Here is a 17,500-nt window from a genome sequence, read left to right on the forward strand (position 1 = left end):
CTCCGTGTGGTTGTCAAGTGAGGGGTGTGGGCTTGTAGAGTTCACAAGATGCGAGATATGACGCAGAATATATGCGGCCGCTGTCTGTCACAGCTGCTGTTTGTTTACAAAGTGTGCATTATGTAGGCTAAAGAACAGAAATCTATTGTGCATAGGCTAATACTTGAAGTAGGCTAGTCACGTAAGTGCGCACTTGAAATTGACCTAGCCTACAGTATTTGTATGTGTGCTTCAAATAAACACATTTATCTGTTTTCAACGTTATGTACCAGAATTAGCTATAGAACCCCAAATCTGGTTTGCGTTGGAGAGAGAGAGAGCATGTACAAACTTTATGGTAGGCTACCAGCCAATTCAGTAGGCTAACTCAAGACTTCAAGATCATACAACGTTTTTAAGCAACAAACAAAATACTAACATTAATAACAGTGAAGTTGTTCGTTTTTTCATGGTTTATTTTTTCCAAAAGCATCCTCTCCCCATGTGTCACATTTACGTAAGGAGCTTGGAACAAAGTTGGGTTTTCTTCGTTTTCATTTTCTCTAGGCATATATGCTCAGCAAATATCAGCGAGCTCAGCAGGTCATGAAGGCTATAAATGAACAGAAAACCGTGTTGGCTAACAATTTATTAAATACTCCTGTTATTGTCGTCAACAACGTCGCTGTAGGCTACTGCCTTTTCAGCGCCTTCTGCTTATGATGATTCAGTCTTCTGAATTTGTTTGTCCTTGCCATGCAGTTGTAGGCTAACGTGTCTCTAACGTTCCCTTCAGGTGTTCTATCAAAATGTTGTATGCCCTCATGGACAGTAGCTCTGTGATGTCTGCATCTTTCCAGGTCGGAGATTTTCTGGACAGCACTATGCCACTCCATCATAACACTGGCATTTAAGTCAGATCTAACCACATGGACGATCGAAAAGAAACGCCACCAACACGCCCTCTCACTAGGTGTGAATTTTAACCGCATGTTCTACTCCTCGCTCAGACACAGCACATTTACATAATGTCCGGAGGAAATACTAGGGGGGGGAGTAGTATAAACACCGTTTAACATTGGCAGAACCTCCGGTCTTACACGTATGTCTGAAAGCGCTTAGAGACAAAAGGAAGAGTGAGAGAGACTGGGGTGATAGACAGGAGCCATGGAGCCATGGAGGGTTGTTAGTGTGTGTGTGTGTGTGTGTGTGCATGTGTGTGTGTGGATGAGAGAGAGGCAGGGGGTGAGGGGTGAGGGACGTAAGTCGAGATTCAGAGGAAGGAGTGTGTGTGTGTGTGTGTGTGTGTGTGTGTGTGTGTGTGTGTGTGTGTGTGTAAGAGAGAGTGGGGGAGAAACTGAAGAATGCAAGTGGAGATTCAGCAGAGGAAGGAGGAGTAATTGTATGTGTGTGTGTGTAGAGAAAGATGGGGGAACGCTAGGAGGGATGGAGATGGGGGGATTAAATTTGTCCTTCCTGCGGAGGTCCCTCTCCATCTGCCTGCAGATGAATGACGAGCCCTGCACATGTCCGAACACATGCTAATGCGCACACACACACACACACACACACACACACACAAACTCTCTTAACTTCCTCCTCAACAAGCTGCTGCCTCTCCCTAGAGGAATATTGATGGACGCATTTGTCTGTCTCAGGGTCCTTAAGTGGCCATTCTAAAGAACAAGCCCACTCACTGCCAGAAGGAGCCCTCTCCTCTCCTCTCAGCTCCACTCCACAACACAGCCACTCCAGCCCAAATCCCCGAGCAGGAATAGGGGACCTCAGGAAGACCCAGAAATAGCCACCTTTTCTTCTCAACTCAAAGGGCAGGGGACAGGAGAGGAGGGGAGGGGAGATGAGGGCCAGCAATTGGCCATAATTACGGTTTCAAAGAGGCTTGTAGGATAAAATCGACTTCAGTTACAATGCAAATGTTCTCTGAAAGTACACTGGGAAATGAAGGGGAAATCTAGAGTCCATCAAGTTTGAGGAAGAGATCTGTTGCACTGTGGTGTGGTCATGTATATGCAATTTGGAATTTCGTTGCCATTGTCACGGAGTAGTCTGCATTGAATATTGGGGCTTCACATGATTGGGCATGTGTGTTTATGTGCTTGTCCATGATTGTGTATGCATGTGGATATGTCTGCGTGTCTGCATTTTGTCAAATGTTTTGCAGATGTTTGTGTGCTTGTGTGTTTTGTGTGTATAATTGCATTGCAAGTCATTTGTCAGTATGTGCACGTGTGTTTGTGAGGAGTGCGTGCGTGTGTGTGTGTGTGTGTGTGTGTGTGTGCGAGTGTGTGTTTGTGTGTCTGAGCTGCCTTGCGGGGTGATGTGTCCGCTGAGAGGGAGAGAGCGAGCAGAGGTGAATGTCAAAGACTGCGTCAGCCGCTTCAAAGGGAGACGGATGGCTGTGTGAGGTAACAGATAATCTAATCAGCAGAGAGAGAGAGAGAGAGAGAGAGAGAGAGAGGAGAGAGAGAGAGAAGGAGGGAGTGGCGTGATGAAAAGACAGAAAGATCGAGACAAACAAATGTGCTGCTCTTTCCACTGACGCCCTGGCGTTAACTCTTTCTCCCAGGGCAAGGAGTGCGCCTCCTGTTGCTACGACGACAAACTCCCAGGAGGAGCATCTGCTGCTCGGAATATGAAGTCCCCAGAGGCCAGAGGCACAGAGTCAAGCTGCTTCTACCTAACCCTCACAGAGTCAACCTGCTCTTACCTCACCCTCAGAGAGTCAACCTCACCTCAAGTCAAGTCAACGCATCAGAAAATCACACCATCACTATAACACATCTCTTTTTGTTTTCCTCTCCCTTGCAATCACACTCTTCTTTCATTCCCCTTCCATACGTTTATTCCTCTGTCCCTCCAATGATTTTTTTTCCTCTTTTTAGCTCACTTCAATCTTGCACTTACTTGAACTTACGTTCCTATTTTTCCTATTTTCTTTCTCCTGTCTTCCTCTCTTCTCCTCCTCTTCCTCCCTCCTTACTTCATCCTATTTGATACTCACTCTTCCTCTCCCTCATTTCTCTGCCTCCACCTCCTCTCCCTGGCTGTGTCTCCAGGTCTTTCCTGCTGACACCTTTGAAATGCCTTCGCTAATCCCTCCTTGTTAGCATTAGCTGGAGCGTGGAGGGGTTGCTATGCAGATCAGAGGCGCGGGGCTGAGGACTCTCCACAGCCCCAGAGGGCCCACGCTGATCCGCCATCCCCTTGCATCATAGGGCCTCGGAGAGAGAGAGAGAGAGAGAGAGAGAGAGGGAAAGAGTGAGAGGGGGGAGAGAGAGAGAGAGAGAGAGAGAGAGAGAGAGAGAGAGTGGGCGAGTGCAGACAGACAGATCGAGAGAGAGAATGAGAGGAAGAGGGAGTGAGAAAGATGAGAGAGAGAGAGAGAGAGAGAGAGAGAGAGAGAGGGAGTGTGTGTGTGTGTGGGCCAAAGGAAGAGAGAAAGAAAGTGCGAGACAGAGCAAGGCAGTGAGAGGAAGCCCTCGCACGCCTGGACTGATCACTGTCAATTCCAAACTCCTGCACACACAGCCCAGCACGCCCCTGCTACCGCAATCACAAGCTCGCCGCGTCTCCCTCAAGCAGAGCTGGACGGACAGGACAAGAGGGAAAAGAGAGTCCAGAAAAATTAGACAGGAGAGGAGAGAAGGACGAATGAAGGGAGCACAGAGGAGAGGAGAGAAGAAAGAAAAAAGAATTGGCACTGGGGAAATGAGTGAAGACATGCCAGAGCTTTTTGGGGGAGTCCCCATCTAATTCTGGCCCAGATGCAGCTTTGTCTCCTGTGGGGATACTGCAGGCATCACAGACACACATCCAACAAGAGCCTCTCTGTCTCACTCTCTCTCTTTCCCCTGTTCTATACCACCTATTTGTTTGTGTCTTTCTTTGCATTTGTTTCTTTGTTTATTTTTTATCCACTTTGTTTTTCTGTGCTTTTGTCTATCTGTACTTTTTTTCTCCACTTTCCTTTTATTCATTTTGTGAGTTCATATTGTTTTCTGTGAACTTCCTCGAACTGCAGGCAGAAGAAGAGAGAGACATCTGCTGCAAGGCCCACAGCCATTTCGGCACACGTCCCTGGCTAACCGACCAGCGACAGACTAACACACACTCACTCACTCACTCACTCACTCTCACACTCAAATACTCTCTCACACACACACACACACACACACACACACACACACACACACACACGGAGCTTCCGCTAGCGACATGCTCTGCGACAGCGCTTCTTGGCCAAATGATCTCCATTTGGCCCCTGCCTCCCCATCCGCCTAACTGAGCCTAATAGGCTTCACATCTGCCTCTCAGCCACGTCCAAGAGAGCCCGCCCGCCCGACCGAGAACTGCTCTCCGGACATTCCGTTTTGAAACGTTCTCCCTGAGGCTGGGATCAGCCTGCGGCCCTGTTCTTGACCTGAACGAGAGAACCAGGGGGGAGTTTCTTTCCTCTTCACTCTCTCTCCACCTGAGAATTTAAAAGCTTTTCTTTTCTTTTCTTCCAGTGTTTTTCCCCAGTGTTGTTTTTTTTTTTCGGAGGAGGAGGAAGGGGAGGGGGGGTATACAGTACAGCATGTTTGGCAGCTCAGCACATGCTGTATCCTGTTGCACTGTGCTGTCATAGAGAATGTGTACTTAACAGGCGCGAACCGAGAAAGTCGGTGGAATGCGCATATGGAAACGATATCAGACCACACAGTGGATGTGTGTGTAAGGGAAGGTATGTGTAGAATAGACAGAGAGGTGGCGAGAGAGAGAGAGAGAACAAAAGAGGGAGAGAGAGATAGTGAGCGTGTGCGAGACTAGCAAAGCGAGGAAGGCTATCTTTACTGTCACTTTCCACTGTGTCTCCATGGCGCTGTGTCTCATATGTCCGACTCCAGAGATAGCGCTACATTGCGTTTGGGGGGAGGGGAGGGGGCAGTGACTGGCCGCGTGGCAGCGCTGTCTTTGAAATGCCTCTGTAATCGCACATGTGGCCAAAATAAAACGAAGCAGACTCCCGGCCGCCCACACACACTCTCACGCTCTACAATAAACACGCTCATGCATCAACATGAGCTTTTTCCATCTCCACTTTTCCCTCTTTCACCCTCTCCCTCTCTCCCCTCCTCTCACTCCCTCGTTTTCACCCCTTCTTTATCGTACATCTCCAATAAGTACCTCTTCGGCAGCCATTATACGTCAACATTTAATTAAGAATGATCTAAAGTCCATTGCTTTGGTGCACCTCTGTCTTTTCTCCTCTGTTCCCTACTATCTTCCATTCTTTTTCTCTCTTCTTAGGCTGATATCTGTGAGTGTGTGTGTGTGTGTGTGTGTGTGTGTGTGTGTGTGTGTGTGTGTGTGTGTGTGTGTGTATGCGTGAGAATGCGTGTGTGTGAGTATGTGTGTGTGTGTGTGTGTGTGTGTGTGCGCGCATCTGGTCTCGTCTCCTCCACTTCGCCAGAATTATGGATGTGGGATAATTTCCCTGTTGGTCGGATGCCCAGTGATCCTCCGCATGGCGGAAGATGGACCGCTGCTCCAGGCTTTTATTGAGAAGTCGGAGACAGACTGTAAATGTCTCCCCGTGGCTCTCTCCTGTGCGACTGCAGCTCCCTCCACAGAAACAGATTTAATAATTTAAAAAAGAACGAGGGAAAAAAGAGAAGAGGAAAAGAGAAGAAGCAAAAGAAGAAGTGCTGCTGAATGTGGGTCCGTTTGGGGTTGTGTGTGTGTGTTATTTTATTTATGTGTGTGTGTGGTTGGAGCCTGTTTGGGGTTGTGTGTGTGTGTTTGTGTGTGTGTGTGCTGTGTGCACACACACACATACACACCTACACACACACACACACACACACAGACACACAAAGACCAGCAGTAGTGACCACTGCCCAAATAATCTAATCTCCTCTCTCGAACAGAATGATGCCCATATCTTATACCCAGGATCTGTATTGTGGTTGAAAACACTGAAATTTCCAACACAAAAAACTAATATGGAACCCCTGAGTTGAGTCAAACTTTCTTCCACGCGTGCTGCTGTGTTTGTGTCTGAAAATGTTTAGCTGGAGAGGAGTGTGTGAGAATTTTGGGCAAAAAAGCTACAAAAAGAAGTGCCGACCCACATCATTACACTCCCTCTTATCATCGCACCAAAACACACACACACACCTTTTATCAGCCACCCTGGGTGGGGAGTCAGAGCAGCAGGACGTGAAAACCTTTCCAAAGTTTTGGCCAGAAAAGATTATGGTGCATGTACAGACAGGTACCCTGTCTTTCTGTTCCTCTCTCCTTCTCTTCCTCTCTCTCAGCTGAGTGAAGGCTATAAATCATTTGTTTCTATGATTCTGAACCCCGAGTCCCCTGTCATCTCATTAGCTGTTCTCCCTGCCATGCCAGGGTAGCTTTCTAGGGAAGGGGAGAGAGAGAGAAAGAGAGAGAGAGAGAGAGAGAGAGAGAGAGAGAGAGAGAGAGAGAGAGAGAGAGAGAGAGACACAGAGAAACGAGGAGAAGGAAGGGAAAGGAGGGAGCGAGAGGGACTCAGATAACAGTAGCGTCACATGGGGATGACAGAGGAAAGGGAGGATGAAGGAGGAAACAGAGAGAGAGAGATGGAGGAGAGGAGAGGAGGAGAGGAGAGGAGACAAGACGTGATGAGGTGTCCGACCTGTGTGTGTGGCCCGGCATCCCGTCGGCTGCGTCCTCGCAAGAGCCACTGAGCCGTCACCATCCGCCCGCCGGAGGATTCTGAAGACACTAAGAAACACATACAGAGAAACAACCATTACATGAGTGTGTGTGTGTGTGTGTGTGTGTGAGACAGAGGAGGAGAGAGACAGACAAAGAAAAAGAGTATGTGGGTATGTGCATGTAGACAGATAGATACAGATAGATTCTCCCCAAAGGAGAAATTCAAGTGTGTGTGTGTGTGTGCATATGTATGTATGTATGTATGTTTAGTGTTAATTTTGTCACCTATTTTTAATTTAGTCTTAGTCTTAGTCTTGTGACGAAATGTCCTTTTTAGTCTTTGTCATATTTAGTCATTCAAATATCATTTTTGTTAGTCAAGTTTTAGTCGACTAAAATTCTCATAATTTTAGTCTAGTTTTAATCAAAAAGAAAACTAAAAAGGTATCTTAGTCTTAGTCAGTTTTAGTCAACACATTTTAGTCTTTTTTTTTTATAACAAATTATTTCTGATTACCATTTGAGTCAAATAGTGTTTCACACATCTCAATTTTCCAACAATATTGTGTGTCCACAGGGCTACTCGTCTGTTATAATTACTCATTCTGATTTTTTGGCAGTCAGTATGTTTACATGCACAGGTAAGTCGAGCTACAGTAGCTCGGCTGGGATTTGACCATAGACAGTAAGATTTGACTGGACCACTGTCATATTCGTAGACCAGTGTTTCTCAAAGTGTGGTCCGGGAATCACTGGTGGTCCACAAGCTATCCCAAGTGGTCCGCGAGCAGACGTGGTAAAATATAATATATATGAGTTGTTTGCAATATTGAACCAACTTGTATGTAAAAACAGTTCTGCAACACTGTCTGTAAGATATGCCAGTTTAAATCATACAGTATGAATCCACACAATAAGCAAAGTGCAAAGACAATAAGCAAGGTGGTTCAGTGAGTAGGCCTATAGTGTAGACTAATTATAGGCTACTGTTGAAGTAGGTCTAATCTTTTTTTTTTTTTTTTGCTAGGGTTAGTTAAGTGGTCCTGAAACTGAAAAGTTTGAGAAACACTGTCGTAGACTAAAGTATTAATGTTTTACTCCCTATAAGCTAGATGGCGATATGTAAACACAACACATTCCCCAAACAGACTCTCCATCTTAGCCATAGCTAACTTGCTAGCGAACTTTCCATATTAGCTTACTTGCTAGCAAACTTTGCATCATCAGTCTAACTAGTTAAATAGTTGACATTACATGATGAACATTTTTCGTATGGACATTCTGGGGATGTTAATTTGTATGAGAGAAGCTTCAACTTCTGGGTATGTAGCATTGTGGCATAAAGCTTAGGTAGTTAGCTTGCTAACTCTGGCAGAAATCTCCATTGTTCTTGTTCCATGTAGTTTCGTGTTGCAGCCACAGGGTTGCAGCAACAGCACGTAGACTAGCCTACAGGAAACCTGTTGCGTATGAACTCATTCGGAATATTTTGAAAACGTAACAGCTAGATATTCTGTCTTCTCATTTTGTAGATGAAAATGAAGAGAGATTTTATCTTAGTTTTTATTTCATGCAAAACATTTTAGTCTCGTCTTTTTTCGTCAAAAAATAATGCATCTTAAGATAGTCTTAGTCAGTGTTTCAGGACATTACTGCCGCCTGATCATCGTTTAGGTCTTAGTCATGAAAAAAAAAAGGTTGTTGTGAACATATTTCCTCTCGTCTCGTCTGACAAAATTAACACTAGTATGTATGTATGTATGTATGTATGTATGTATGTATGTATGTATGTATGTATGCATGCAAGTGTGTTGAAGTGTGTACCTCCACACCAGCTCAATAATAACCCCGCGATGAGCTCCAGGAGACCACTTAGTGACCGTGGTGATCTCTGTGTGTTCCCTTTGTAATAACGACCAGACCAAAAATCCACCAATCAATAGCCAGCAATCTCAGTAATGGTCTTCATCTGTGTGTATCTCAGATGTGGCAACAGAGTGAAATAAATGAGAAGTGTGTGTGTGTGTTTTTTGTGTGTGTGTGTGTGTGTGTGTGTGTGTGTGTCTGTGTCTGTCTGTCTGTCTGTGTGTGTAAATTATATGCAAGTGCATACCTGTTGTGTGAATTATGAATGTATGTGAGAGTATCTCTATCTCTCAAATTCAAATTCAAAGGAGCTTTATTAGTATGACCATAATGTTGTACAGTATTGCCAAAGCATTTGGGTCAAATACATCAAAAGGGGAGAGGAGGAGGGGGAAACACACATATAAAACAGAACATTGATAATTGTACAATTATGAACTATGGCATGTATTTGTGTGGGCATGTGTCCATGTGGCTTTGTGTGTGTGTGTGTGTGTGTCTGTGTGTGTGTCTGTGTCTGTGTAAGAGTGTGTGTTAATTTTTAGGTGATGTAAATTTCACCTCAGCAGGTCCTTTAATTACGGCAGGAATATACATATTGAGCGGCAAGGAGGAGGCATTTCTCTTTCTCTCCAGTGAGGAATGAAAGCCTTTCCTCATCGCTTGCTTGCAGGGATTCAGGGAGGACATTTGCCATCTTTTCAAAGTAGGTTCTCCTAATGTTTCCATATTTTGTGCACTGTGTAATTTAGTGTATCTCTGTTTCTACTGTGTTTAGGTCACAGTGGTGGCACAGTCTAGTGTCTTTCGGCAGCCATGTTTGTCTGTGTCTTCCCACTTCTGTGGCCAGGCTGTGTTCGCTGAGTCTGTCCTTTTATCAGTGGTTCTAAGGTTTTTGTCTTGAATGTGTGTCAGGTAGGGGGCTATCTTATAGACCCTTTCAACAAGGTAAACAAAAACAATGCTTGAACATTCTATTTGGGCCCCAATCTACTTCCTCTGCATTGAGATAACATATGGAATGTTAAAAAGGAAGTCTTGTGGGGCCAACTATGATGCTGATAATGGAACTCTCTTGAAAGGGTCCATATTCTCTGTTTAAAGGTCCAGTATGTAGGAAATAATGGAAAATAAACTGTAACCATTCCAAAAATGATCACCATATGTTGTCAGAGAGTAAGGAAACACGATGAATTGAAGTAATGGCTTATTTGACAACATTACTCTAACCTGTAAAAACCCCGTAAAACCCATGAAAAAAAAAAATGAGTTACGGGCGGAATGTCTTGGAATTTTCGTTTATGTTTTGAGCGATTAATTCTAGAATAAGCGTATTAATAATGGGCTAGCTGGCGTCCTCCTATTTGGGTTGCCAAATTAGCAAAAGGCCAACTGTCAACAGCTGTCAGTTGTAGTCATGAACGCTCTGAGAGGCAGGCAAATTTCCAAAATTAAAACAATAAACAAATTAAGTGGACATCGGAGGAGCTTCCTGAGATGGTGGCGTCTTAGATCAAGCGAAGAATATCAAGTGTGACGCAGAGCTGGCCATATTTCTCCACAACAGGTAGCCTATGCTAAACTTCATCTGCATCGCTAACTTCAGCTAAATATGTTACGTTGGTTAGAGAGGTATTTTTGTTTTCACTGTTTCCGTAATGTGTAGCTGGGTCATGGTTGGAGAAGCGTTAAAGCAGCTGCAGGTCAACTAACGTTAGCTAAGTCTTCATTACATCTGGCAACCCAGAAGAGGCTCGCGTCTGGTAGTCTTGAGAACGTTCACCAGTGTTTTGATTTTTGGCCTGCAGAGCGTTCGGTAACAATCCTACAAATCGCACCTTTAAGCCCAAATAGAATTGCATTTTACTTTGATTTTTCCAGTGGATTATGTAATTTTAATAGTTTTTGTAATTTGATTAATCCTAACTTCAGTTGCTTTGGGATACAGATGTTGCGGTGACAGTGAGATGTTAGTGTGTGGAATGGTCTGACGAGGTCAAACTCAGGACCAGCTTAGTGAGGGGACATTTTTTTTACTTTGTTCATCTCATGGTACTGAAGGGCTTTGTAATGGAATGAGCAGGGGTCACTACTTTTCAGGTATTTCCAGAATTTGATAGCTCCTTTTTCTGTATTTTTAGAATTAAAGGATATTGGCATAGTTCAGCTCTGCATGCATTATTTGTGGCACATCTGCACTTTTAAGATGATTTTGCACTGTATGAAGGGTCTCAATAGGGTGCTTTTCCCATTTGTTGAAATCTTGGTTTGTAAGTGGGCCCCACACATCACTACCATAAAGGCCAATTGGTTCAACCACTGATTCAAAGATTTTCAACCAGATTTTGATTGTGATTTTAACAGGGATCTGCCATTTTATGGCATAGAAAACCCTGCGTTTTCCTGTCTCTCAGATCATTCACTGCAACACTGAATTTTCCATTTTAACGTATTTTTAGGCTTACATTTTTGTAGTAATTTGTGTGTGTGATAGTGTGTGTTCCTATTGTGAAATTATGTTTGGAGATCTGGATCTCTTTTCAAATACCATTATTTTGGTTTTGTTTAAGTTTACTGCCAGGTCCCAGGTCTGGCAGTACTGCTCCAGCAGATTTAGGCTTTGCTGCAATCTCTGTTGGGTGGGTAATAACAGCACCAGGTCATCGGCAAAGAGCAGTAGCTTGATCTCAGTGTTGTGTAGGGTAAGGCCGGGTGCTGTGGAGTGTTCAATGATTTTTGCTAATTCATTTATGTAAATGTTAAATAGAGTTGGGCTTAAGCAGCAGCCTTGTCTTACTCCACGTCCCTGGGATATGAAATTTGTTCTTTTGCATCCAACCTTTATTGCGCACTTACATCCTGTATATATTGATTTGATCAGGTCATAGGTTTTACCTCCTACACCACTTTGTATAACTTTGTAGAATAAGCCTGTGTGCCAAATGTGAGTCAAAATATTTTTTTAAATCAATAAAACAGGCATACATTTTTCTTTTGTTTCGGTTTACTTGTTTTTCAATTAGGGTGTGTAATGTATAAATGTGATCAGAAGTACGATAATTTGGTAGAAATCCAATTTGACATTTGCTCAAGGCATTGCGCTTCTTGAATTTATGATACTACAACATAGCTTCCCCAGATTGCTGTTCACACAAATGCCTCTGTAGCTGTTAGGGTCGAAATCTCTCTCCTAGGGTCCGTCTCTCTCTCTCTCTCTCTCTGTCTAAGTTGTTTCCCAGCAATCGATCTCTCGGCGGGACGGCCATGTTTCTCCACTGCGTCGGCGCTCCTCAGAGGCTTGTGTTTTTGGGCGCTTGCCTCAGATTAGCTTTGATGGGCTCGGCTTGGTTACTGTATGTTTAATGAATGACTCACCATGTGAATATTCCTGCCGCAGAGAGAGTAGGGGGGGGGTTCGTCTAAAGGGGTGTGGGGGTAGTTGGCGGAGTGTGGTAAGTGAAAACAGACTTCACTGGAAAAGGGGGAGGGCAGCGACCTATGTGGGGTTTGTTTTTCCAAGTAAAATATGTCAAAAGTGACCCTTTTTCCAAGCGGATCTGTCTTACTATACAAGGCAAAAAAATAAAGCATTCTGCGTTGGCTGCCACAGCGGGTCCAATATCCCGACTGTGAGCGAGATTGTGGGGAACTGAGTGTCCCCTCCCTCCCTTCTCTCTCTCTCCCTCCCTCCCTCTTCTCTCTCTCTCTCTCTCCCTACCCAACCTCCCTCCCTCCCCTCCCCCTTCCTCCCTCTCTGGCGGAACCCGACTCCACCATGACTAATACCACCATCATTTGACACAAATTGTGGGCCTGCACCCGGACTCGGCCACCACTGAGCAGGCCTGCCAGATCACGACTCTCCAACTCTTCGGTCAGTTATGCGCACTGGGGAAATGGGACAACACACTGCAGAGAGGGCTAAAAACATTTGCTCACGTTTACTGAAAAGAACAACCGTGTTTCCAATAAGCTTCAGAATGGTACAAAAGGCCATGCTGAAATAAAAAAAAGAAAGTAGAGAGAAAATGGTAGAATAAAATGGACAATGAATAAAAAATAAAAATGAGAAAGCATGGGAGGGAAAAAATAGATGATGGAGGAAAGGAAGGAGAAAACAGGAAAGAAAAAATATGGCTAGATGAGTGAGTGCAGGGGCGGCTGACCGCTGTTTGCTGGGAGGGCGAAACGTGGCACTTGGACAAAGGCGGGCAGTGAGCAATGCCCACTGAGACGGAGCTCAATGCCAAGACAGAGGGGGCTGCTTTCAAACCTGTCCACCTGATTCAGGGCTTCATTTATTATTGTGAATTCAAGGGCATTCATACACACACACCTGCACACACACACACAGACACTCACATAGACATAAGCACACACACACACACACACACAGACAGACACACACACACACGGTTGGACATTCAAGACCAAATGAACTTGAAAAGCTGATGTATGCAGATATGCACATGCTGCCGTTGACAAGAGAGTCAACACACACACACACACACACACACACACACACACACACACACACACACACACACACACACACACACACACACACACACACGCAGTGCACAGCTGAATGCCACCAGCAGCCCTTGAGCGAGCTCCCTGCCAGCCCTGCAGGAAATGAGAGAGAGGAGCGCGCCGCACACCCTGCTTCTCCTCCACCTCTCCTCCTCCTCCTCCTCTCCCGTCGGCAGAGCTGACTAGGCGACAGTGGAGAAGGGACCGGGTGAGACAGGGACGTGGAGTGCCACTGACCTTGTGTTCACTCAGACATGCTTCTATTGGACACTTTCTGTGTGGATGTGTGTGCATGAGTGGATGTGTGTGTGTGTGTGTGTGTGTGTGTGTGTGTGTGTGTGTGTGTCTGTCTGTCTGTATGTATGCGTGCATGTGTGTGTGCGTAAGCGTGTGTGTGTGTGTTTGTATATGTGTGTGTATGTGTGTGTGTGTGTGCGTGCTTGTTTGTGATGCACACTTCCCGTGCTATAAAAGATTTGTTCACACAGGGCTACACAAAAAGGAGTTGAAAACTGAAAAGTTTGAGAGGCTTTTTAAAACTATCTTTTCCCTGTCCCATCACACATCATTTAGAACAAAGAAGACTCCCATTACACATCATTTAGAACAAAGAAAACTCTCATCACACATCATTTAGAACAAAGAACACTGCCTCAAACATGTAAAAGCTACTCACGGAATAGGCTTGTTATAAGCTCCACATAAAAATAGTGCTAATTAACAGCACTCCCCTTACAGAGTAAGTGTTAATCTACATCACGCAGAGACCGTTTCTGAGGCATACAACAACGGACAGGACATAATTTCTTTTGTTTTCAAAAGCTTCACCTAAAACATTGCACAATACATAGCTAATGCATAACGTAGCATCAAGCAAACTGCTATCTGTCTCTCGCAATGTCGACACTGTCCACCTAAGCACTTTACAGAAGCTAACCACATGCAGTCTCTAACCGCTTGCAATGGTAACGTTACGTTCCACAACAGCGCACAGTACATTAATTCTTTTGTTTTAAGAACTGCTCTGCTCGGCCCATAAAGCTAATGTACACAATGCAGCTGAAACGTGCACTGAACCATCAAATGAACTGTCAAAGGAGCTAGAATTGCATACGTAAAAAGGGGGGCACTGCTGCAGTGAATTCACCGCCGGTGCTGAGATCAGACTGGTGATGTGAGTGAGCCAAACTTTGCTGTAAGACACACACACACACACACACACACACACACACACACTGTGGGGGACACCAGGCTCAGCGCTCCCACAACATACTAGGGTTGCAGCTAACAATTATTTTCATAGTCGATTAATCTGTCTCCAGAAAGTGTCAGAAAATTGAGAAATGAAAATGTCAATCAGTGTTTCCCAAAGGCCCGAAATGATGTGTTCAAATGCCTTGTTTTGTCCACACACTGAATATATTTAGTTTACTGAAAAAGAGGAGTAAGTGACGATAAGTAATGTAAGAAAAGGCTCAGTCTGTGTACTCACATGGTACTCAACAGTTGACTCTGGCCTGGCATGTGTTTAGGTGGCAAGGTAAGAGTACCATGTCTGTATCTGTATCTCTCTCTCTCTCTCTCTGACGGTCTATCAGACACTGTGTGGGTGTCTCCACTTATCTGCACTCTCTGTCGCTCCACAGACTTCCTTGACTTTTTCCCCCCCTTTCCGCCTCTCTTGAAACATAACCATGTGCTTTCATGCACGTCCTTACAGCACACGCGCAGGGTTATGTTAGGAGGGGGAGCCGACATTGGCTGGATTAATGAGATTTCTGTCTCAGTGTATCATTTAAGTACCTCTCACTCTGCCTGTCTTTTCTCATCTCTCACCCTGTTCTCCTTCACAGCTCAATATGTAAGAACGCATGCATGAACGTGTACACACACACACATGCCCACACACACACACCTGACACACACACACACACACACACACACACACACACACACACACACACACACACACACACACACACACACTCACTCTCGACTATCCTCCTTCTCTTCTTCTCTCTGGGTGTGTGACTCAGGGAGCAGCTAATCACAGCAGGCTGGGCCACGAGAGCCAGGGGAATCAGAGGTGTATTAATACAGCCCATTACAGCCCACACCAACTACTGCCCTCGCAGATTTACCGCTCAATACTGCGTTGAGTGCTCAGAGAGAGAGAGGGGGGGGGGGGGGGGGAGGAGAGGGAGGAGGCATATGGAGGAAGGGAGAGAGACAGACAGAAAGAGAGGGGGAGGAAGAGAGAGAAACAGAAGGAGAGAAGGTAGATTCAGAGTTGAGTAGAGGGAGAGAGAGAGTGGGAGAGGGTAGGCTGATGGAGAGAGAAGAGTGGAGGATAGTGAAGGCAAGGAAAAGGGAGAGAGAAGGAGAAAGAGAGAGGGGAGGGGGGAGGGGGGAAGTGGAGGAAAGAGTCTGGAGTAGGAAGGTAGTTTGTTGTGAGTGAGAGTCAAATGCATTTTCAAAACACATTCCTTATTCAGAGAGCCGAGTGCATTTCATTTGAAATGCATTCCCTCTGGTCTCCAGAGGGCCTGAGAAGCCCCCCCACCAAAAACAACACACACACACACACACACATATACACACACACACAAACAAACACACACACATACATACACATCTCTGCAATCACATCCCCCACTGGCTGGGGCAGTATCTACCTCAAGTAGCAGACCTGATAAAGAAGTGTGTGTGTGTCTGTGTGTGTGTGTGTGTGTGTGTGTGTGTGTCTGTGAGGGCGGTTGCAGAGTACGGCCAGTCCCTGTCCTGAGGTCCTGAGGAGTTTGGCTGTAGCCATTCGCTATGCTAATCAAGAGTGCAGCCGCCTAATTACCTCACATCCCCGGGCATACCAGAAAACGCAAACCTAATTACTCAGGCCTCTGTATGTATGCTCGGGTGCTCGGGATGTGCTTTTGCAACGGTTGTGCTTTTTTCATGTGAAAAAAAACCATTTCCTGTTGATGAAACTGTAAATGAGAAGATAAATATTCATTCCTCCAGTAATTGATGTCATTACCGCACCACTTTCCTTGACAAGTTAAAACCAGCAACTGAGTGGCTCCTTTACAATCCAGTTTCCATTAATTGGCGTAGATACAACCTTACAGATAATTGCCTAATATTATGCATATTACAAATAGAAACATTACATGCACAGACAAGACACTTTCCATGGATAATTATCCTTCTGTCTAGTAACTTTGCCAAAGATGACAGGCACTACTTTTTTACTTGGCATCCACAGTGATTTGGCATGGTGGGAAAAGCCAAACCAAATATCAAATGTTGTTTTAATTACAAGGTACAACAGCTCCGCCATCTTATTCGTCCCCCAGAGTTAAGGTCAGCCATTTATAATTAATATTCACAAAGTGGACTCGGCAAATGTTATTATTATGTGGGCAGCCAGAGGGGAGACAGAGGGAGAAAGCACACAGTGGCATTTGGACACACACACACACACACACACACACCTATGCTAGTGGAGGAATAATGAGGCGGTGTGAACTGGGCGGATTGGCAGCAGGGGTTTCTTGTGGGAGCGGCGACAAAAGAGGACATGCTCGCCCGTAACCCCACAGCTGACTCCTGACTCCACTAATTCTTAAGGGGGACGTGGGTATGAAGTGCTCACTCCAAACACACACACACACACACAATGGTGTGTGTGTCTTTCTCGTAATCTCTCAATCCTCTAAATACAGACTCCAGCATACATAAACACATGCATGCGTGCGCACACACACACACACACACACACAATATAATATACTCCCTGGACACAATGACAATTCACATCCTGTATACAAATAATACATAAGAAAAAGCAGAATACTCTCACACACACACACACACACACACACTCCAACCGTATGCACGCACAGTCCAACCCAGCTCAGCGGGACCCACCCTTACAGTAATCACCAGGTCGGGGCTGTCACCCGGACACAAATGTGGAAAAATGCTCTCATTACGGACCTCATCAGCGCTCTTTATGACTGAGCCCCATCAGACAGCAGACGAGGGGAGGAGACGCCATCGATCCGCTGGGAGCGGCTGACCACCAGAGCTGTCTTCTCTCCCTCCCTTTATCCATCCTTCCCTTCTTTTTCTCCATATCCTTCTCTCATGTTCTCTCTCTCTCTCTCTCTTCATCTCTCATATTTCCTGTTTTGTCAGTTGCTATTTTCGATCTCTGCTTCTTTCGAGCTCAGAGGCGTTCGTAGTCATCAATAAAGGAATGGGTTAAAAACAAAACTGAGAGAAATCTATCAGGAACTGTAGAGTGTTTCGGAGAAAAGCATATTGCTGACGGCAACGCCGCCAAAGTGTGAAACATTCGTGCTGCTTCCAATCAGGTTTTATCGCCTTTTATCTTTGAGAAGGCACCCTTTTATTCCCA

At 45.2% G+C, this 17,500-nt stretch overlaps 1 protein-coding gene across 1 annotated transcript in view; it reads right to left on the reverse strand.

The window, feature by feature from the left end:
* The window catches only part of adam19a (ADAM metallopeptidase domain 19a), a 114,246-nt gene that overhangs the window by 86,219 nt on the left and 10,527 nt on the right, over positions 1 to 17,500 (reverse strand). The window contains exon 2 of the mRNA XM_048235871.1: positions 6,659 to 6,747. Coding sequence (XP_048091828.1) covers positions 6,659 to 6,747 — 89 coding nt within the window. The remainder of the gene's footprint in view (positions 1 to 6,658; positions 6,748 to 17,500) is intronic.

The sequence above is a fragment of the Alosa alosa genome, chromosome 24 (genome assembly GCF_017589495.1).
Source record: "Alosa alosa isolate M-15738 ecotype Scorff River chromosome 24, AALO_Geno_1.1, whole genome shotgun sequence".
Taxonomy (NCBI): domain Eukaryota; kingdom Metazoa; phylum Chordata; class Actinopteri; order Clupeiformes; family Clupeidae; genus Alosa; species Alosa alosa.